The 22,481-nt window shown below is 46.2% G+C and overlaps 1 protein-coding gene across 1 annotated transcript in view; it reads right to left on the reverse strand.

Annotated features, from left to right (window-relative positions):
* The window catches only part of LOC140493855 (SH3 and multiple ankyrin repeat domains protein 2-like), a 1,358,365-nt gene that overhangs the window by 953,913 nt on the left and 381,971 nt on the right, over positions 1-22,481 (reverse strand). The window contains exon 10 of the mRNA XM_072592836.1: positions 5,139-5,216. Coding sequence (XP_072448937.1) covers positions 5,139-5,216 — 78 coding nt within the window. The remainder of the gene's footprint in view (positions 1-5,138; positions 5,217-22,481) is intronic.

Below are 22,481 nucleotides of genomic sequence, written 5' to 3' on the forward strand. Positions count from 1 at the left end.
CTGGTGTTGGAGGGGGTCCAGAGGAGGTTTTCAACAATGATCCTGGGAATGAAGGGCTTGTCACATGTGGAGCCGTTGCAGACTCTGGGTGGGTAGGTGGGTAGGTAGGTAGGTAGGTAGACAGACAGACAGACAGACAATAGAATCCCTACAATTAGGAAACAGGCCCTTTGGCCCAACAAGTCCACAACGATCCTCCGAAGAACATAGAGCATAGAAAAATACAGCACAGAACAGGCCCATGACATTGTGCTGAGGATTAATCCTAATATAAAATAAAATAACCTAACCTACGCACCCCTCAATTTACTAATGTCCATTTGCATGTCCACCAGTCGCTTAAATGTCCCCAATGACTCTGCTTCCACCACCACAGCTGGCAACGCATTCACAACTCTCTGCGTAAAGAACCACCTCTGATGTCTCCTCTATACCTTTCTCTTAATATCTTAAAACAATGACTCTCGTCCCAGTCAATCCTGCTCTGGGGAAAAGTCTCTGGCTATTGACTCTATCCATGCTTCTCATTACCTTGGACACCTCGGTCAGGTCTCCTCTCTTCCTCCTTCTCTCCAGAGAGAAAAGTCCGAGCTTATTCAACCTTTCTTCATAAGGCAAGCCCTCAGTCCAGGCACCATCCTGGTAAACCTTCTTTGCACCCTCTCCAAAGCCTCTGTATCTTTCCTATAGTAGGGTGACCAGAACTGGACACAATATTCCAAGTGTGGTCTCACCAGGGACTTGTAGAGCTCGAGCAAAACCTCGCGGTTCTTAAACCGCGTTAATGACAGCCAAAACACCATATGCTTTCTTAACAACCCTATCCACCTGGGTGGCAACTTTGAGGGATCCATGTACTTGCACACCCGGATCCCTCTGTTCCTCCACACTGCCAGGAATCTTGTTTTTAATCCTATATTCAGCATTCGAGTTCGACCTTCCAAAATGCATCACTTCACATTTATCCAGGTTGAACTCCATCTGCCATTTCTCAGCCCAGCTCTGCATCCTGTCTATGTCATGCTGCAGCCTGCAATAGCCCTCAATACTATCGACGACACCTTCAACCTTTGTGTCATCTGCAAATTTACTAACCCACCCCTCAACCTCCTCATCCAAGTCATTTATAAAAACTACAAAGAGCAGGGACCCCAAGAACAGAACTCTGCAGGACCCCACTCAACACTGACCTCCAGGCAGAATACTTTCCATCTACAACCACTCTCTGCCTTCTGTCAGCCAACCAATTCTGAATCCAGACAGCCAAATCTCCCTGTATCCCATACTTCCTAACTTTATGAATGAGCCTACTATGGGGAACTTTATCAAATGCCTTGCTGAAGTCTATGTACATCACATCCACTGCTCGAACTTCATCAACCTGTCTTGTCACCTCCTCAAAGAACTCAATAAGATTTGTGAGGCATGACCTGCCCCTCACAAAGCCATGCTGACTGCCTTTAATCACGCTATGCTTTGCCAAATTGTCATAAATCCTATCCCTCAGAATTCTTTCCAAATCCTTGCTGACCACAGACATAAGACTGACTGGTCTGTAATTGCCAGGAATTTCCCTATTAATCTTCCTGAAAAGAGAAACAACATTCGCCTCCTTCCAGTCCTCTGGTACGACTCCTGTGGAGAGTGAGGAGGCAAATATCCTCACCAGGGGCTTAGCAACCTCCTTTCTCACTTCCCGGAGCAGCCTGGGATAAATCTGGTCTGGCCCTGGGGACTTATCAATCTTAATGTTTTCCAAAATATCCAGTACATCAACTTCATCAATCTTGATCTGGTCAAGACTGTACCCCAGCTCCTCAAAGTTCTCATTCACAACAAGGTCCCTTTCCTTGGTGAAAACCAAAGCAAAAAACTCATTTCGGGCTTCCTCTATCTGCTCAGACTCCACGCACAAGTTCCCTACACTATCCCTGACTGGCCCTACCTTCTCCTTGATCATTCTCTTATTCCTCACGTATGAGTAAAATGCCTTTGGGTTCTCCCTAACCCTTCTTGCCAAGCCTTTTTCATGCCCCCTCCTGGCTCTCCTCAGTCCATTTCTGAGCTCCTTTCTAGTAAGCCTGTAATCCTGTAAAGTTATGCTAGATCCTTGCTTCCTCAACCTTATGTTAGTTGCCTTCTTTCTTTTGACGAGAAGTTACTCTGTTCTCCTTATCCAAGGCTCCTTAATCTTACCCCTTCTTACCTGTCTCAGAGGAACAAATTCATGCATCACTCGCAACAACTGCTCCTTAAATAGTCTCCACATGTCTGCTGTGCCCTTTCTATGGAATAATTGCTCCCAGTCTGTATTTTCCAACTCCTGTCTGATAGCTTCACAATTTCCTTTTCCCCAGTTAAATATCTTCCCTTGGTAACTGCTCCTTTCCCTCTCCAAGGCTATGGTAAATGTGAGGCAGTTGTGGCCACTTTCACCAAAGTGTTCTCTCACCGCGAGATCTGACACCTGTCCTGGCTCATTGCCGAGCACCAAATCCAAAATGGCCCCTCCCCTCGTCGGGCCTGTCTACATACTGAGTAAGGAAACCCTCCTGAACACACCTGACAAAAACGGCTCCATCCAAACCATCTGCACTCAGGAGGTTCCAGTCGATATTGGGAAAGTTGAAATCACCCATAACAACAACCCTGCTACATCTACATTTTTCCAAAATCTGCCCACCTATGAGATCTTCAATCTCTCTACTGTTCTTAGCGGGTCTGTAGAAAACCCCCCAACGAGGTGGCTGCTCCCTTGCTGTTCCTAACTTCCACCCATAGTGACTCAGTAGACAAACCTTCCTCAACAACCTTCATTTTTGTAGCTGTGATGCATTCTCTAATTAGCAATGCTATACCCCATCCTCTTTTTCCAACCTCCCTGTTCCTTTTAAACTCTCTAAACCCTGGAACATCAAGCAACCATCCCTGCCCCTGTGAAACCCACGTCTCTGTTATGACCACATCGTAGCCCCAAGTACTGATCCACGCTCTAAGTTCGTCACTCTTATTTCGGACACTCCTTGCGTTAAAGCAGACACACTTTAACCGATCCCTTTGTTTCATCATGTGAGAAACCTTCCTGATAGATTCACTACATCCTGTCACTGCCTCATCTACAACTATCCCCGTCTCAGATATGTAGCTCTAATTCCCACCCCCTTGCCCATTCCCCTCCCCTATTTTCCTTTTTTACCCCTGATTATTGCACCTAATCTATGCATCCCTGGACACTCTGGGCAATTTATCATAATTAATTCACCTGACCTGCACATCTTTGGATTGTCAGAGGAAACCGGAGCACCCAGAGGAAACCCACGCAGACACGGGGAGAATGTGCAAACTCCACAGACAGTCACCCGAGGCTGGAATCGAACCCAGGCCCCTGGCACTGTGAGGCAGCAGTGCTAACCACTGAGTCACCGTGCCACACCCTGATGGATGGCATTCAGAAGGATGAGGAATGATCTGATTGAATCTTACAGAATAATGAGAGACATAGAACAATACAGCACAGTACAGACCTGTTGGTCCTTAATATTGTGCCGGCCTTTTATCCTACTCCAAGATTAGACGAGCCAACATACCCTTCATAGTACTATCTTCCATCTGCCTATCCAAGAGTCGCTTAAATGTCCCCAGTGTCTCTGACTCTACTACCACCACTGGCAGTGCATTCCACACACTCACCACTCTGTGTGTAAAGAACCTACCCCTGACATCCCCCCCAAACCTTCTTCCAATTACATTAAAATTGCCCCCTCATGATAGCCAATTCTGCCCTGGGAAAAAGTCTCTGACTATCCACTCTATCAATGCCTCTTATCATCTTGTGCACTTCTATGAAGTTGCCTCTCATCCTTCTTCGCTCCAATGAGAAAATCTCCAGCTCCCTCAACCTTTCTTCATAAGACACGCCCTCCAGTCCAGGCAGCATCCTGGTAAATCTCCTCTGAAGTTTCCACATCCTTCCTATAATGAACTCAGAACTGAACACAATATTCCAAGTGTGGTCTAACCGGGGCTCTATGGAGCTGCAGAGACTATATAGCCAGAGACTAATTGGAGGAAGGTTTAGGGGAGATGTCAGAGGTAGGTTCTTTACACAGAGAGTGGAGGGTGTGTGGAATGCACTGCCAGCGGTGGTGGTAGAGTCAGAGACACTAGGGACATTTAAGTGACTCTTGGATAGGGACATGGAAGATAGCGCAATGAAGGGTATGTAGGTTAGTCTGATCTTAGGGTAGGATAAAAGGCTGGCACAACATTGTGGGCTGTACTGTTCTATGTTTTATGTTCCCTGCCAAACTGGAGAATTCCACATTTTCTCACATTATACCCATTTTGCCATGTCTCAGACAATTCACTTACAGACTTTTTTGTAGCCTCCTTATGGCCTTTTCAAAATTTACTTTCCAACTTACCTTTGTGTTACCAGCAAATTTGGCAACCATACCAACCATCAAAGCCATTTATACAAATTTTAAACAATTGAATGTTTAAAACAATTTTGGAATACTGTGGACAGTTATAGTCACTGTTACAGGAAGGTTATTGTTAAACTGGAGAGATTCAGAAAAGATTTACTAGGATGTTATTGGGAATGAAGGGTTTGAGATATAAAAATCGATGACAAAGACTGGTACTTTTTTCACTGGAGTGTAGGAGGTTGAGGGGTGACCTTCTTGAGGTTTATAAAATCATGAGGGACATAGATAAGGTGAGTGATAAAGATCTTTTCCCTGGGGTGGGGGAGTTCAAAACCAAGGGACATATTTTTAAGATGAGAGGAGAAAGATTTAAAAAGGACATGAGGGGCAATTGTTTTTACACAGAGACTGATTCATGTGTGGAATGAACTACCAAAGAAACTCATGGATGCAGGTCTAGTTACAACATTTAAACTAAATTTGGATAAGTACATGAATAGGAAAGGTTTAAAGGGGTATGAGGAGAAAGTGAGGACTGCAGATGCTGGAGACCCGAGTTGAAAAGTGTGGTGTTGGAAAAGCGCAGCAGGCCAGGCAGCATCCGAGGAGCAGGAGAATCAACGTTTCGGGCATAAGCCCTTCTTCAGGAATGAGGCTGGTGTGCCAAGTGGGCTGGAACTGTGTGACATGGAAGGTCAGCATGCTTACCTGAAAAGGAGTCTGGCTGTTATAGTTCTTCACTTCTTTTCTGGCTCCACGGAACAGCAGGACCCGGGCACAGCTTTCCTGTAGAAACCAAACAGGTTACTAACCATCTCTAATGCAAACTCCGTGTTTCTCATTGTTGTCCTCTGTTTATTCTCTACAATTCCACATGATTAATTGGCATTCTCTGTTCTGGCACCCTTTAACATAAACCAGGACCTTTATGATCTCCTGGATGAGGGTCAGTTGCCTGGGGAACTTTTAAAGAAATGTGACAGTTTTTCCCTAATTGGTCCCAGTTTTACTTTGCAATCTGCCCATTTCTGCCTCTCCCAAATGATATGATCTGGCGATTGTATGCATTATGATGCACAAGATACACCACAGGGAAGGCTGGTTTAAGACACTGACCCTTTCCTTGTCATGAGTTCCTCCTGTTTGTACAAAATGTTTCACAGCCAGGTTTGCTGATGAGCATGTATCAAACTAATTTGGAAGAACTGACTCCTGAGAGTCGAATCAGATTTATATTTCCTTACCTTCAGGTGGTATTCAGACTTTGGACTGCAGTTAGGACATGGAGCAAGGCTTCATTTGAAGCTTTAATTGCCTGGATTAAAAAAAAATCTAGTTCTGAGAGAAACATTTTTCTCTTTGTCTTTCAAAGGTTGGATTGTATCTTTAATGAATTGGCTTTTTGCTTGTTCTGCTTACAGTGAAACTCAGCCGTCGTTAATCAAATCACAACTTCCTAACTGTAAATGCCAACCTTCTCATCCAATCATCAAAGTAACTGCCTTACTCAGCATGTTGAGAGCATTGTCCTGTAACTTCCCTGGGTTTGAAGCTTTTGTGGACACTTGGACTTTTTAGAAGTCAATAAAAGGACACTACAACTTTATTTTCAAAGCATTTCTTGTTCAAGGATCTAGTCAAGTCACATGTCTTGTGATAAGTACTGTTTTACTTGAGATGACCTGCCTTGGTTAATGACTACCAGTTTGTAGTTGATGTTTTGGATTTTGGTTGGAATACATGGTGGCCAATCTGCTCAAGAGAAAAAGCTCCCAGCTCAGCTCCCTTGTGCCTGAGGAAACCTCCTGTTGTGATTCGTGCTTGTCCTTTTGAAGTGCAACTTAGAGGACTTCTTGATACTAGAAGTTTGCTGAGCAAGCTGAATCCACCAAGATCCCAGAGACAACGACAAATGTTTGGTGACACCTGAATACTCCTGTCATCTGAACCACTTCAAAATTATCCTTTTAGTCTTCAAGCACTAAAATTCTTTGGTTCGGAGTTCCTTTCTTCCCCAAAGTGAATGTTAGGAAAGAGAAATCCACATGATGGTTCATAGCAGTGAGTTCAAAAAGAACGGGTACCCAATGAGCTCAGTTCCCCGATTTCTCAGCAACAAACCCAAACAAGCAGACAAACCGTGTCCAGAAACCCTAGCCACTCTCCCCTACATCAAAGACATCTTGGAAATGACTGCCAGACTACTCAGACCCCTTGGCATCATGGTAGCCCACAAACCCACCAACACACTAAAACAGCAACTAATGAACTTGAAATACCCCACACAGACAACAAGCAAAATGAATGTCATTTACAAAATACCTTGCAGAACTGTAACAAACACAACATTGGACGAACAGACAGAAAACTAGCCACCAGGATACATGAACATCAACTAACCACAAAACAACATGACCCTCTCTCACGAGTATCCTTATGTACATATGAGGAAGGACACCACTTTGACTGGGACAACACATCCATCCTAGGACAAGCCAAACTGAAACTCGCATGAGAATTCCTAGAAGCATGGCATTCCAACCGGAACTCTTCAACAAACACATCGAGGTAGACCCCATCTACCACCCCCTGAGAAAAGGAATAAGAAATGACATCACCAAACGGACGAAACCTGAACACATAAATAGACAGTGGGACATAATACCAGCTTCTGGATTAGTGGTGCTGGAAGAGCACAGCAGTTCAGGCAGCATCCGAGGAGCTTCGAAATCAACATTTCGGGCAAAGGCCCTTCATCAGGAATAAAGGCAGAGAGCCTGAAGCATGGAGAGATAAGCTAGAGGAGGGTGGGGATGGGGAGAGAGTAGCATAGAGTACAATGGGTGAGTGGGGGAGGGGATGAAGGTGATAGGTAAGGGGCAGGGGGAGGGTGGAGTGGATAGGTGGAAAGGAAGATAGGCAGGTAGGACAAGTCATGGGGTCAGTGCTGAGCTGGAAGTTTGGAACTGGGGTGAGGTGGGGGAAGGGGAAATGAGGAAACTGTTGAAGTCCACATTGATGCCCTGGGGTTGAAGTGTTCCGAGGCGGAAGATGAGGCGTTCTTCCTCCAGGCGTCTGGTGGTGAGGGAGCGGCGATGAAGGAGTCCCAGGACCTCCATGTCCTCGGCAGAGTGGGAGGGGGAGTTGAAATGTTGGGCCACGGGGCGGTTTGGTTGATTGGTGCGGGTGTCCCGGAGATGTTCCCTAAAGCGCTCTGCTAGGAGGCGCCCAGTCTCCCCAATGTAGAGGAGACCGCATCGGGAGCAACGGATACAATAAATGATATTGGTGGATGTGCAGGTAAAACTTTGATGGATGTGGAAGGCTCCTTTAGGGCCTTGGATGGAGGTGAGGGAGGAGGTGTGGGCACAAGTTTTGCAGTTCCTGCGGTGGCAGGGGAAGGTGCCAGGATGGGAGGGTGGGTTGTAGGGGGGCATGGAATTGACCAGGTAGTCACGGAGGGAACGGTCTTTGTGGAAGGCAGAAAGGGGTGGGGAGGGAAATATATCCCTGGTGGTGGGGTCTTTTTGGAGGTGGCGGAAATGTCAGCGGATGATTTAGTTTATGCGAAGGTTGGTAGGGTGGAAGGTGAGCACCAGGGGCGTTCTGTCCTTGTTACTGTTGGAGGGGTGGGGTCTGAGGGCGGAGGTGCGGGATGTAGACGAGATGCGTTGGAGGGCATCTTTAACCACGTGGGAAGGGAAATTGCGGACTTTAAAGAAGGAGGCCATCTGGCTTGTTCTGTGGTGGAACTGGTCCTCCTGGGAGCAGATCCGGCGGAGGCAGAAGAATTGGGAATATGGGATGGCATTTTTGCAAGAGGTAGGGTGGGAAGAGGTGTAATCCAGGTAGCTGTGGGAGTCGGTGGGTTTGTAAAAAATGTCAGTGTCAAGTCGGTCGTCACTAATGGAGATGGAGAGGTCCAGGAAGGGGAGGGAGGTGTCAGAGATGGTCCAGGTAAATTTAAGGTCAGAGTGGAATGTGTTGGTGAAGTTGACGAATTGCTCAACCTCCTCGCGGGAGCATGAAGTGGCACCAATGCAGTCATCAATGTAGTGGAGGAAGAGGTGGGGAGTGGCACCAGTGTAACTACGGAAGATCAACTGTTCTACATAGCCAACAAAGAGGCAGGCATAGCTGGGGTCCATACGTGTGCCCATGGCTACCCCTTTGGTCTGGAAGAAGTGGGAGGATTCAAAGGAGAAATTGTTAAGGGTGAGGACCAGTTCAGCCAAATGAAAGAGAGTGTCGGTGGAAGGGTACTGTTGGGGACGTCTGGAGAGGTAAAAATGGAGGGCTTGGAGGCCCTGATCATGGCGAATGGAGGTGTAGAGGGATTGGATATCCATGGTGAAGATGAGGCATAGGGGCCCAGGGAAACGGAAGTCTTGGAGGAGGTGGAGGGGGTGGGTGGTGTCTCGAACGTATGTGGGGAGTTCCTGGACTAGGGGGGATAGGACAGTGTCAAGGTAGGTAGAGATGAGTTCAGTGGGGCAGGAGCATGCTGAGACAATGGGTTGGCCAGGATGGTCAGGCTTGTGGATCTTGGGAAGGAGGTAGAACTGGGCAGTGCGGGGTTCCTGGATTATGAGGTTGGAAGCTGTGGGTGGGAGATCTCCTGAGGTGATGAGGTTCTGTATGGTCTGGGAGATGATGGTTTGGTGATGGGGGTGGGGTCATGGTCGAGGGAGTGGTAGGAAGAGGTGTCCTTGAGTTGGCGTTTGGCTTCAGCGGTGTAGAGGTCAGTGCGCCAGACTACCACTGCACCCCCTTTATCCACTGGCTTGATGGTGAGGTTGGGATTGGAGCAGAGGGATTGGAGGGCTGCGTGTTGTGAGGGTGAGAGGTTGAATTGGGGGAGGGGGGTAGACAGGTTGAGGCGGTTAATGTCCCGGCGGCAGTTGGAAATGAAGAGGTCGAGGGCAGGTAATAGGCCAGCGCGGGGTGTCCAAGTGGATGCAGTGTGTTGAAGGTGGGCGAAGGGGTCCTCGGAAGGTGGGCGGGAGTCCTGATTGTGAAAGTAAGCTCGGAGGCGGAGGCGACGGAAGAAGTGTTCGACGTAACGGTGTGTATTAAACTCATTGATGCGTGGACGGAGGGGGATGAAGGTGAGTCCTTTGCTGAGGACTGATCGTTCGCTTCACCAGAGGCTCACTGATGATGTTACCCAGTATGGTGATAAAACATCTGAAAACAAACCTCCAGCTCAGCGAGCAAACCTACATCCAGAACCTAAACCATCAAGATTCCAGGAATGAGTTCTGATTATTATCCTATCAAGCTAAGCTTGAGGATATCATAGAATCATAGAATCCCTACAGTCTAGAATCAGGCCATTTGGCCCATCAAGTCTGTACCGACCCTCCAAATAGCATTCTACCCAGACCCCACCCCTTTCCTCTCTCCCAGCAATCCTACATCTCCTCATGGATAACCCACCTAGCATGCACATCTCTGGACACAATGAGCAATTTAGCATGGCCGATCCACCCTAACACACATACATTTGGACTGTAGGAGGAAACTGGAGCATCCAAAGGAAACCCACGCAGATAATGGTAGAATGTGCAAATTCCATACAGTCGCCCAAGGGTGGAATCAAACTCAGGTCCCTGGTGCTGTGAGGTATCAGTGCTAACCCCTGAACCACTGTGCCACATTAATATGCATTAATATGCTTCCTTGTAAAGCTAGGAATTTATATTTAAAGCAATGTCTCAATGTCTTATTTTCATTGCAGAGAAAGGAACATTTTGAAATGCATTGACATGATCATCCAGTAACTTACAGCTATGAGGAGTCGCTCTCCCGTTGTTGTCATTCTCACTGAGAATGTGTGTGGAAACTTTGACATTGTGGACTCATGGTTTTCCAAAGGAGGAATGCCACGGGTACATGAAGATATTGCAACCATATAATTGTCCATGTATCCAAAAGCACAAAATCGTGTGAAGAGACTGTTGATCAAGTCCACTGTCAGGTTTGAAATTGGACTGTCCTCTATTTGACCAGGAGTTAAAAGGACAGCACTGGTTCATTTCATTTTCCTGACCCCGCTCCCCTGTCAAATTGTGTTCTTAGTTACTTCAATGTATTTTACTGAGTCTCCAGGCAACAACTATTTATAAATAAGCCTTCAGAGTTTAGGCTGTATAAAACCTGACAATCACACCTCCGAAGCTGAAATAAAACTGAAGTTCCTTTTCTCTCTACACCACTCTCTCTCTCTCTCTCCCACTCTCAGCCCATTCACAGCCAGCCCTTCAAGTCACACTGTTAGAAATTGTCGGGATTTCACGTTGCTCGTATCTGGGTGCTCTGTTCATGATTAAGGTCCTGTTTCACATTTTACTTTAGATTCAGACTATTTCTTCCTGATTGGTTGTGTAAGTGTTACATCAAACTGACTGTCAACATTAGTTGGCACCATCATGTTTGCCCCCTATGGTAAAGGAATATCTTTTATTCGAGCACTCTCTGCTGCAGTTGGTGAATTAGACCTTGTCTCTGAAACAACTGTCTACAAGCAGGAGGCCAGGAGGTGACTTCAAACCTCAGTGTCGACCCGATGAAGGTCCTCCCGGCCCAGCGTGACGGCCTGTCAGCCTGACAAAGCCTCAATGGGGTCTCCTGGTATTGAGGCGATACCAGAGCGATCTCCCAGCCTCATGATCTTCATGGTGAAACCGAATGCGATCTGGAGCCAAGGCCTGGTGCGAACTGGAGGCTCGGTGCCAGTGTAGTTATTCTGAACTTTTATTTCTGCAACACTGGGCATTTTATTTCTGTATTTTCTATGAGCCTGTAACTAAAGGATCTGTACCAAGGTACCTTTGTAACTAAGATGGCGCTGGACTGTTGACATATAAACTTTGTACTGTACTCATTTGACTCTAAAGCTAATTCATTCATTCATTCAAAATGAAACAGGTGAATGAGAGTCAATATTGTTAGAGTGCCTGAGCTAGTCTCTGTGACAGTGAGAACAATCCCATGGTAACTCTGATAAATTCAGGCAGAATTTGCAATGTGTTCTAGCTTTAAGTGCTGGCAGAGTGTGTCGGTCTGGAGCAGTGTCAGGGAGAACATGGAAAAACTCTAACAGCCAAGGACCAATACCGATCCAAACTAGAGACCCAGACAGACACCCGGTGACTATGGCAAGGACTGAATGACATCACAGGTTCAAAAAAGAGATAGTGCAAGATAGCAGATGATGACACATCCCTCCCAGATCATCTCAACGTCTTCTATGCTCACTTTGAGCAGAATTTCGGTGGAGAGGTAACACCTATTCCAACAAGTCCTGATGAACCTATCCCAACAGTCATTGCATCAGAGGTCAGATCAGTTTTCCTTGGTGTGAATCCAAGGAAAGCGATGGGACCAGACGGAGTACCAGGCCGTGCACTCAGAGCATGTGCAGATCAACTGGCCGAGGTCTTCTCAGACATCTCCAACCTCTCCCTGCAGCAGGCCATTGTCCCTGCCTGTTTCAAGAGGGCCAACATCATCCCTGTGTCTAAGAAGGCTCATGCAGCATGTCTCAATGAGTACCACCTAGTGGCTCTAACTTCAGTGGTCATGAAGTGCTTTGAAAGGCTGGTCATGGCATTAATCAACTCCAGCCTCCCCACTACTCTTGACCCACTTCAATTTGCCTATCGGACCAACAGATCCATGTCAGATGCCATATCACTTGCCCTTCACTCCTCCCTAGAACAGCTTGATATCAAGAACAGCTATGTAAGAATCCTACTCATTGACTACAGTTCAACCTCCAACACTATTATCCCCTCGAGACTGATTACTAAACTTAGTGATATTGGACTAAGCCCCACTCTCTGCAACTAGATCCTCAGTTTCCTGACCCACAGACCACAATCAGTGAAGATTAGGGACAATATTTCATCCTCACTAACACTCAACACTGGAGCCCCCCAGGGGTGTGTACTCAACCCCCTACTGTACTCACTGTATACCCATGACTATATCTCCAAATACCAGACTAATGCCATTTACAAGTTCACTGATGACACCACCATAGTCGGTCGAATCTCAGATTGTGATGGAACAGACTACAGACAGGAGGTGGAAAAATGGTGCACTGAGAACAACCTCGCTCTCAATATCGGCAAAACCAAGGAACTCATTATTGACTTTTGGCGGTGTGTAACTCATGCCCCCCCGACACATTAACATCACAGAGGTGGAACGAGTAGAGAGTGTCAAACTCCTGAGAGTGGTCATCCACAACAAGCTTTCTTGGAATCTTCATGTGGACGCACTAGTTACAAAGGCCCAACAATGTCTCTTCTTCATCAGGCAGCTGAGAAAATTTAGCATGACGGCGAATACCCTTGCCAACTTTTATAGGTGCGCCATCGAGAGCATTCTGTCTAGATGTATCACTACCTGCTATGGCAACTGTACCATTCAAGACTGGAGACGGTTACAGAGAGTGGTGATCTCGGCCCAGACAATCACAAAGGCCAACCTCCCATCTATAGAATCCATCTACCAGGCCCGCTGTCAAGGAAAGGCCGCCAGCATTCTCAAAGACCCATTCCACCCTGGCAATGTTTTTCTACAACCTCTACCGTCGGGGAAAAGGTACAGAAACCTAAACACATGCACCAGCCGGTTTTGGAATAGTTTCTACCCTACTGTTGTTAGAATACTGAATGGACACTCAAACTCTTAACATTCGCGTGTACCTGTGTTTTGTTTTTGCTGCTGTTTACATATTATTGACTTATCTTTGCCACTAGACAGACAATAGTCAATAGGTGCAGGAGTAGGCCATTCTGCCCTTCGAGCCTGCACCACCATTCAATATGATCATGGCTGATCATCCTTAATCAGTATCCTGTTCCTGCCTTATCTCCATAACCCTTGATTCCACAATCCTTGAGAGCTCTATCCAACTCTTTCTTAAATGAATCCAGAGACTGGGCCTCCACTGCCCTCTGGGGCAGAGCATTCCACACAGCCACCACTCTCTGGGTGAAGAAGTTTCTCCTCATCTCTGTCCTAAATGGTCTACCCTGTATTTTTAAGCTGTGTCCTCTGGTTCAGCCATCAGCTGCCTCCAGAGTGTCCAATCCTTTAATAATTTTATATGTCTCAATCAGATCCCCTCTCAGTCTTCTAAACTCAAGGATATACAAGCCCAGTTGCTCCAGTCTTTCAGTGTAATGTAATCCCACCATTCCAGGAATTGACCTCGTGAACCTACGCTGCACTCCCTCAATAGCCAGAATGTCTTTCCTCAAATTTGGAGACCAGAACTGCACACAATACTCCAGGTGTGGTCTCACCAGGGCCCTGTACAGCTGCAGAAGCACCTTTTTGCTTCTATACTCAATTCCTCTTGTTACGAAGGCCAGCATGCTATTAGCCTTCTTCACTACCTGCTGTACCTGCATGCTTACCTTCATTGACTGGTGTACAAGAACACCCAGATCTCTCTGTACTGCCCCTTTACCTAAATTGATTCCATTTAGGTAGTAATCTGCCTTCCTGTTCTTGCCACCAAATTGGATAACCATACATTTATCCACATTAAACTGCATCTGCCATGCATCTGACCACTCACCTAACTTGTCCAGGTCACTTTGTAATCTCCTAACATCCTCATCACATTTCACCCTGCCACCCATTTTAGTATCATCAGCAATTATGCTAATGTTATTGCTAATACCATCTTCTATATCATTAATATATATTGTAAAAAGCTGCGGTCCCAGCACTGATCCCTGCAGTACCCCACTGGTCACTGCCTGCCATTCCGAAATGGAGCCGTTTATCACTACTCTTTGTTTCCTGTCAGCCAACCAACTTTCAATCCAAGTTAGTACTTTGCCCCAATACCATGCGCCCTAATTTTGCTCACTAACCTCCTATGTGGGACTTTATCAAAAGCTTTCTGAAAGTCCAGGTTCACGACATCTACTGGATCTCCCTCGTCCATCTTCAGAGTTACATCCTCAAAAAGTTCCAGAAGATTAGTCAAGCATGATTTCCCCTTCATAAATCCATGCTGACTCTGACCTATCCTGTTCCTACTATCCAGATGAGTCGTAATTTCATCCTTTATAATAGATTCCAACATCTTTCCCACCACTGAGGTAAGACTAACTGGTCTATAATTTCCTGCTTTCTCTCTCCCACTTTTCTTAAAAAGTGGTATAACATTAGCCACCCTCCAATCTGCAGGAACTGATCCTGAATCTATCAAACTCTGGAAAATAATCACCAACGCATCCATGATTTCCCGAGCCACCTCCTTCAGTACCCTGGGACTCATCAACCTTCAGACCTAACAGTCTCTCCAACACTAATTCCTGGCAAATATAAATTCCCTTAAGTTCAGGTCCTTCAGCCACTGTTACCTCAGGGAGATTGCTTGTGTCTTCCCCAGTGAACACACATCTAAAGTACCAATTCAATTCTTCTGCCATTTCTTTGTTCCCCGTAATATATTCCCCTGTTTCTGTCTTCAAGGGCCCAATTTTAGTCTTAACCATTTTTTTACCTTTCATATGTCTAAAAAAGCTTTTACTATCCTCCTTTGTATTTTTGGCCAGTTTACCTTCGTACCCCATTTTTTCTCTACATATTTCCTTCTTAGTAATCCTCTGTTGTTCTTTAAAAGCTTCCCAGTCCTCTGTTTGCTATGTTATATTTTTTCTCTTTTAACTTTATATGTTTCTTAACTTCCCTTTATAACTTAACTTTATATGTTACTTAACTCTGTGATCTGCCTGTATTGCTCGTACAGAATGAGCAATTCCCGGTCAGAGAGTTTCACTGCTCAGTGAGGAAGCTTTGGCTGTTTGAAGAGGCGTTCCTGACTGGACAATATCAGAGGGTCTGGTAAGGTATCCAGTCCTGGGGATTGAGCTGCTGAGAAATTCCCTGTCCCTGTGAAGACACTCGCTGAGGAAGGTTACCACTTGAACATTTGGCTCCTCCCCAAAACGAGGTGTCAATATTAATGAGAAGGAATGCCCCCCTCCCCCCCAGACGGCATACGTTTCCTCAAGAGGAGGAGATGGTGCCAGGAGTCAAATTTGTGAAAGATCACCTGTGCAATCGGCTCGGTGGAATCACTGAGGGTCATTGTAAGTGTCAGCTCGTGTGGCGCTCCAGTCTGAGACACCCTGGGCATCAAGGGGTCACTCCAAGGGGTCACTCCAAGGGGTCACTCCAAGGGGCATCTGAGTGTCATTTGATGCTCAACCAAGAAATCCTGGTGGGAGTGGAGCACTCTGAGCAGGAACAGTTCTCCCTGTGCAATGCTCTCTCTGTCTGGAGTTGCAATGTGACAGAGAAAATCTCAACATCACAATACTGTTCCTGTTGGGGATTGTCCAGGTCTCCCACCAACTTTGATGAAATCTCTGAAAGTGTGAAGTGCTCTTCCTGACGCCCAACATGACTTCATTATCATGGGCCATGGGTCAGGGAGCGATAACAACACTCAAGGCTGACCACCTCCACTGTACCATCTCCCATCATATCGAGGTAAGAACGTGCAATTAGTCAGAGAGTTTGGGCATGGCTACCACATATCCAAGAGTGGTTACAGTGCAGAAAGAGGCCATTCGGCCCATTATTGCAGCATTGGCTCTAGTATCGAGTTACAATCTCCAACCTTTCCCCAATACCCTTGCACACCATTCCTATCCAAATAATAAACCAATGTGCTCTTGAATGCCTGTAATTTACTCAAAGGTACTGAGTTTTGCCAATGCGTTAAATGAAGTCATACCGATATGTTTGAATGGGGGGAGGGGGAAAGGCAGAGTTTGAACCTGAGCGTGTCAGTGTCCAGGAAGATTCTTGTGAGTGTGCTCCTGAAGTTCAGTAAGGAATCAAAGTCTCAGTGAGGGTAGCAGGGTTTGATGAAGTGTATGAGGCCAACATTGTTGAATCCTACTGTACAGAAGATGCCATTCTGCCCATTGAGTTGGTACTACCAGAGCTATGCTAACCCTACTTCATTCCCACTTTTCTGCACTCGGCCTTAAACGTTATGACATTTCAAATACTCATCCAAGTGTATTTAAAATGCTGTGCAGGCAGTGTAGTCCAGAACCCCAACACCCTCTTTTCTCAAAATCCCCTCCCTTTCTTTTTCCAATTATGCCCTGCTGTTACTGGCCCTTCAAGGGAACAGTTGTTCTCCATCCACCCTGACCACATTCTTCATAAACGGATACACCTCCACCCAGGTTTCCTCGCAACCTTCTCTGCTCCAGAGAAAACCACCCGAGCTTTTCCAGCCTCTCTCTATTGCTGATATACTCCATCCCTGACACCATCCTGGTGACTCTCCCTCTGAACCCCCCTCCAGTGCAATCACATTTTTTCTATGATGGTACAGCCTATGAATGAATGAATAATAATAATAACCTGCTTTAAGGCAGATTCTAACACAATCTTTGTGTCAGATGTTAGATTAATGGGCCCACAGTTTGCTGCTTCCTGTCTCCCCTCAACTTGAATAAAGTTGTTACTTTTGCAATTTTCCAATCTGCTTGGACCCATCCAAACTCCAAGGAAATTTTTTCAGGAGTAACAAAGCCATCTATTATCTGAGCCAGCATCTATGTTGTTTTTAAACTGTTATTCCATTCTTTCACAATTAGAACGTGACTGATCATCTCAGTGACATTTAAAGAATCCATTGGTCCTGAATCAGGGAAATAAAATGGGAACATCAGAGGAATGTTTTTTTTTCTAAATGACATTGAGCCAATTATAAATGTCAGTCAAACTGGGGCTTGAACACACTGCTCTGAAATGGAGATCAGGTTCTTCATCACCAAAGTGACTGAAAACTGAGGAAATGTTGCTTGTTGTTTCCTTTACTTGGTGTCACAATGTCAGCTGTGGCTCTGTGGGTGGTATACTCAGGCACGGTTCAAGTCCTATTTCTGAGATGTCAGCACTAAAATCAGATTCCATTCCCAGTGCAGTTCCTCACAGCTTCCGATGAAGTGAGTACTGAGATGTACGGAGCACTTCCACGTGAGAAATTAAATCATGACCTGCTGTGGGCCCTCAGGTTGACAGAAATGAATGTTTCCATATGGATGGCAGCTGCAATGAGCCAAACAACTTCCTTCTGCATCACAACAATATGATTTGGAGAAGATGGAGGATTTATCTCCAGTGCACCTGCTAATATTCATCCATCAATCAATATTGAAAACAGATGATCTCATCATTAACACATTGTATTTTTTTGGGAGCTGCAAAGACTGACTGTTGGGTTTACATGATGTGGAGGAGACAGTATTGGACTGGGGTAAACAAAGTTAAATATCACACAACACCAAGTTATCTCCATTAAAGACGACCGACTTGACACTGGCATTTTTTACAAACCCACCGACTCCCACAGCTACCTGGATTACACCTCTTCCCACCCTACCTCTTGCAAAAATGCCATCCCATATTCCCAATTCCTCCGCCTCCACCGGATCTGCTCCCAGGAGGACCAGTTCCACCACAGAACACGCCAGATGGCCTCCTTCTTTAGAGACCGCAATTTCCCTTCCCACGTGGTTAAAGATGCCCTCCAACGCATCATGTCTACATCCCGCACCTCCGCCCTCAGACCCCACCCCTCCAACCGTAACAAGGACAGAACGCCCCTGGTGCTCACCTTCCACCCTACAAACCTTCGCATCAACCAAATCATCCACCGACATTTCCGCCACCTCCAAAAAGACCCCACTACCAGGGATATATTTCCCTCCCCACCCCTTTCCGCCTTCCGCAAAGACCGTTCCCTCTGCGACTACCTGGTCAGGTCCACACCCCCAAACAACCCACCCTCCAATCCTGGCACTTTCCCCTGCCACCGCAGGAACTGTAAAACCTGTGCCCACACCTCCTCCCTCACCTGTATCCAAGGCCCTAAAGGAGCCTTCCACATCCATCAAAGTTTTACTGTTACATCCACCAATATCATTTATTGTATCCGTTGCTCCCGATGCGATCTCCTCTACATTGGGGAGATTGGACGCCTCCTAGCAGAGCGCTTTAGGGAACATCTCCGGGACACCCGCACCAATCAACCACACCGCCCCGTGGCCCAACATTTCAACTCCCCCTCCCACTCTGCCGAGGATATGGAGGTCCTCGGCCTCCTTCACCACCGCTCCCTCACCACCAGACGCCTGGAGGAAGAACGTCTCATCTTCTGCCTCGGAACACTTCAACCCCAGGGCATCAATGTGGACTTCAACAATTTCCTCATTTCCCCTTCCCCCACCTCACCCTAGTTCTAAACTTCCAGCTCAGTAACTGTCCCCATGACTTGTCTGGACTTGTCCTACCTGCCAATCTTCTTTTCCACCTATCCACTCCACCCTCTCCTGCTTGACCTATCACCTTCATCCCCTCCCCCACTCACCCATTGTACTCTATGCTACTTTCTCCCCACCCCCACCCTCCTCTAGCTTATCTCTCCACGCTTCAGGCTCACTGCCTTTATTCCTGATGAAGGGCTTTTGCCCGAAACATCGATTTCGAAGCTACTTGGATGCTGCCTGAACTGCAGTGCTCTTCCAGCATCACTAATCCAGAACCAAGTTATAGTCTAACAGGTTTATTTGGGAGCACTAGCTTTCAGAGCGCCACTCCTTCATCAGGTGGTTGTGGAGCAGGATCATAAGACACAGAATTTATGGGAAAAGATTACAGTGACATGCAACTGGGCTGAATGGGATTTATCCTAGGATTCTTTGAGAAGCCAGTGAGGAGTTTGCCAAGGCTTTCTGTCATCATTGTTGACAGGAATAGTGCCAGAAAACTGGAGGATAGCAAATGTTGTTCCCTTGTTCAAGGAGGGAGTAGAGACAACCCTGGTAATTATAGACCAGTGAGCCTTACTTCGGTTGTTGTTAAAGTATTGGAAAAGCTTATAAGAGACAGAATTTACAAACATCTAGAGAGGAATAAGTTGATTACGGATAGTCAACACAGTTTTGTGAAGGGTAGGTCGTGCCTCACAAACCTTATTGAGTTCTTTGACAAGGTGACCAAACAGGTGGATGAGGGTAATGTGGTTGATGTGGTGTATATGGATTTCAGTAAGGCATTTGATAAGGTTCCCCACGGTAGGCTATTACAAAATACAGAGGCATGGGGTTGAAGGTGATTTACCGGTTTGGATCAGAAGTTAGCTACCTGAAAAAAGACAGAGGATGATGGTTGATGGGAAATGTTCATCCTGGAGTTCAGTTACTCGTGGTGTACCACAAAGATCTGTTTAGGTGCCACTGCTGTTTGTCATTTTTATAAATGATCTCGAGGTTGGAGTAGAAGGTTGGGTTAGTAAATTTTAAGATGACATTAAGTTCGGTGGAGTTGTTGATAGTGACGAACGATGTTGTAGGTAACAGAGGGACATAGATAAGCTGCAGAGCTGGGCTGTGAGGTTGGCAAATGGAGTTTAATGTGGAATTGTGTGAGGTGATTCACTTTGGAAGGAGTAATATGAATACAGAATACTGGGGTAATGGTAAGATTCTTGGTAGTGTGGATGAGCAGAGAGATCTCGGTATCCATGTACATAGATCCCTGAAAGTTGCCACCCAGATTGATAGGGTTGTTATGAAGGCATACGGTGTGTTAGCTTTTATTAGTAGAGGGATTGAGTTTCAGAACCTTGAGGTTATGCTGCAGCTGTACACAACTCTGGTGTGCATGAGGAAAGGCTGTGGGACTTGAGGCTGTTTTCACTGGAGAGAAGAAGGTTGAGAGGTGACTTAATAGAGACATATAAGATTTTGAGGAAAGAATATTTTCTCTGAAAGTTGCCACCCAGGTGGATAGTGCTGTTAAGAAAGCATACGGTGTGTTCAGTTTTATTGGTAGAGGGATTGAGTTCCGGAGCCGCAATAACATGTTGCAACTGTACAAAACTTTGTGATAAGGAGTGCAGGGATGGCAGTGCAGGGAGAGGAATGTTCCTCTGTATGATGATTGAGGTGAGGTATGCCATTAGTGTCCCATCCAAGTACATCTGCAGGAAGTGCACCCAACTCTCACTCATCCAAGAACGTGTTAGGGAACTGGAGTGGGAGCTGGATAAACTTCGGATCATTCGGGAATCAGAGGCTGTGATAGATAGGAGTTACAGGGAAGTAGTTACTCCTAGGCACGAAGATTTTGGGATAGTGTAGGGGGACAAGCTGAGAATAGTTCACAGGTCGGCGCAACATCGAAGGCCGAAGGACCTGTTCTGCGCTGTATTGTTCTACGTTCTATAATCAAAGGGTTAGATAGGGAGGACAGTGAGAGCTTTATCTTCAGATGGTGATGGCTAGCATGAGGGGACATAGCTTTAAATTGAGGGATGATTATATATAGGATAGCTTTCAGAGGTAGTTTCTTTATTCAGAGATGATTAGGGGCATGGAACACACTCCCTGCAACAGCAGTAGACTCACCAACTTTAAGGGCATTTAAACGGTCATTGGATAGACATATGGATGAAAATGGAATAGTGTAGGATAGATGGGCTTCAGATTGGTTCCACAGGTCAGTGCAACATTGAGGGCCGAAGGGCCTGGACTGCGCTGGAATGTTCTATGTTCGATGTGCTGTGAAATGATATATTGAACAAATCTAGAATTAAGTCTTTCATCTTTTGGAATGGGTTGCCGATTTCGGTTCTGTAATACATAAATTCCAGAACTTCTTTTAAGTCATATTCGCGAGCTAACTTAAGGTTTTATATAAAAGAAAGGTGACATATCAGCTCAGACGATGCATTAAAGGTGAGAGGTCAGAGTCTGTCTGTATCCCAACCTCGAGTCAGACTGGTTCTATTTTCAAAGTGGAATTTACAAAATATTACATGGATTGACTGCCTGCATATTATGCATTTTTTGAGCAAAACAGAATGTATCTGCAAATATAATTCTACAAATACAAACTCACCCCATAGACTTCTATGCATGTGTGAGTGTGTGTGCGTGTGTGAGAGAGTGTATAGTATAATGGGGACACCTGTAGAATCCAAGATCTCTGTTTTCAGCAGCAGGGTGAGCGGGATCCTGGACCAGGGGTCTGCTGGGAAAGGTGAGTCACTAATTTAAATCTTGACATCTGTCATTGGAGAGCAGCGGTTTCTGGGAAAGGAGGGACTTCTTTATTTCCCTCCAGTTACATAAGTGAGTGTTTTCTAAACCCGAGACCTTACCTTTGTCGGGCCTCACACCCAACCACCTCCTCTAACCTTAAAGATCAGGGGCAAATCAGGTAAGTGTCTCTTCTTTTTTACTTTGTGATAAGGAGTGCAGGGATGGCAGTGCAGGGAGAGGAATGTTCCTCTGTATGATGTTTGAGGTGAGGTACGCCATTAGTGTCCCATCCAAATACATCTGCAGGAAGTGCACCCAACTCTCACTCCTCCAAGACCGTGTTGGGAACTGGAGCAGGAGCTGGATAAACTTCGGATCATTCGGGAAGCAGAGGCTGTGATAGATAGGAGTTACAGGGAAGTAGTTACTCCGAGGCACGAAGAAAGCTGGGTGACTGTTCAAAGCAGGAGAAAACAGTCAGTGGAGGGATCTCCTGTGGTTGCTCCCCTGAAAACATGTATACCGTTTTGGATACTGTTGAGGGGGATGACTTACCAGGGGTATGCAGTGGGGCCCAGGTCTGTGGCACAGAGTCTGTCCCTGTTGCACAGAAGGGAAGGAGGGAAAGGGGGAGCGTTTTAGTCATTGGGGACTCAATAGTTAGAGGCTCAGATAGAAGGTTTGTGGGCAACGAATGAGACTCGCCGTTGGTGTGTTGCCTCCCAGGTGCCAGGGTCCGTGATGTCTTGGATCATATCTTTGGGGTCCTGAAGGGAGAGGATGACCAGCCTCAAGTCATGGTCCATGTGGATACCAACAACGTAGGTAGAAAGAGGGATAGGGATGTAACACAGATTTCAGGGAGCTAGGATGGAAGCTGAGAGCTAGAACAAACAGAGTTGTTATCTCTGGTTTGTTACCCGTGCCACGTGACAGTGAGGCA

This window comes from Chiloscyllium punctatum, chromosome 22 (genome assembly GCF_047496795.1).
Source record: "Chiloscyllium punctatum isolate Juve2018m chromosome 22, sChiPun1.3, whole genome shotgun sequence".
Taxonomy (NCBI): domain Eukaryota; kingdom Metazoa; phylum Chordata; class Chondrichthyes; order Orectolobiformes; family Hemiscylliidae; genus Chiloscyllium; species Chiloscyllium punctatum.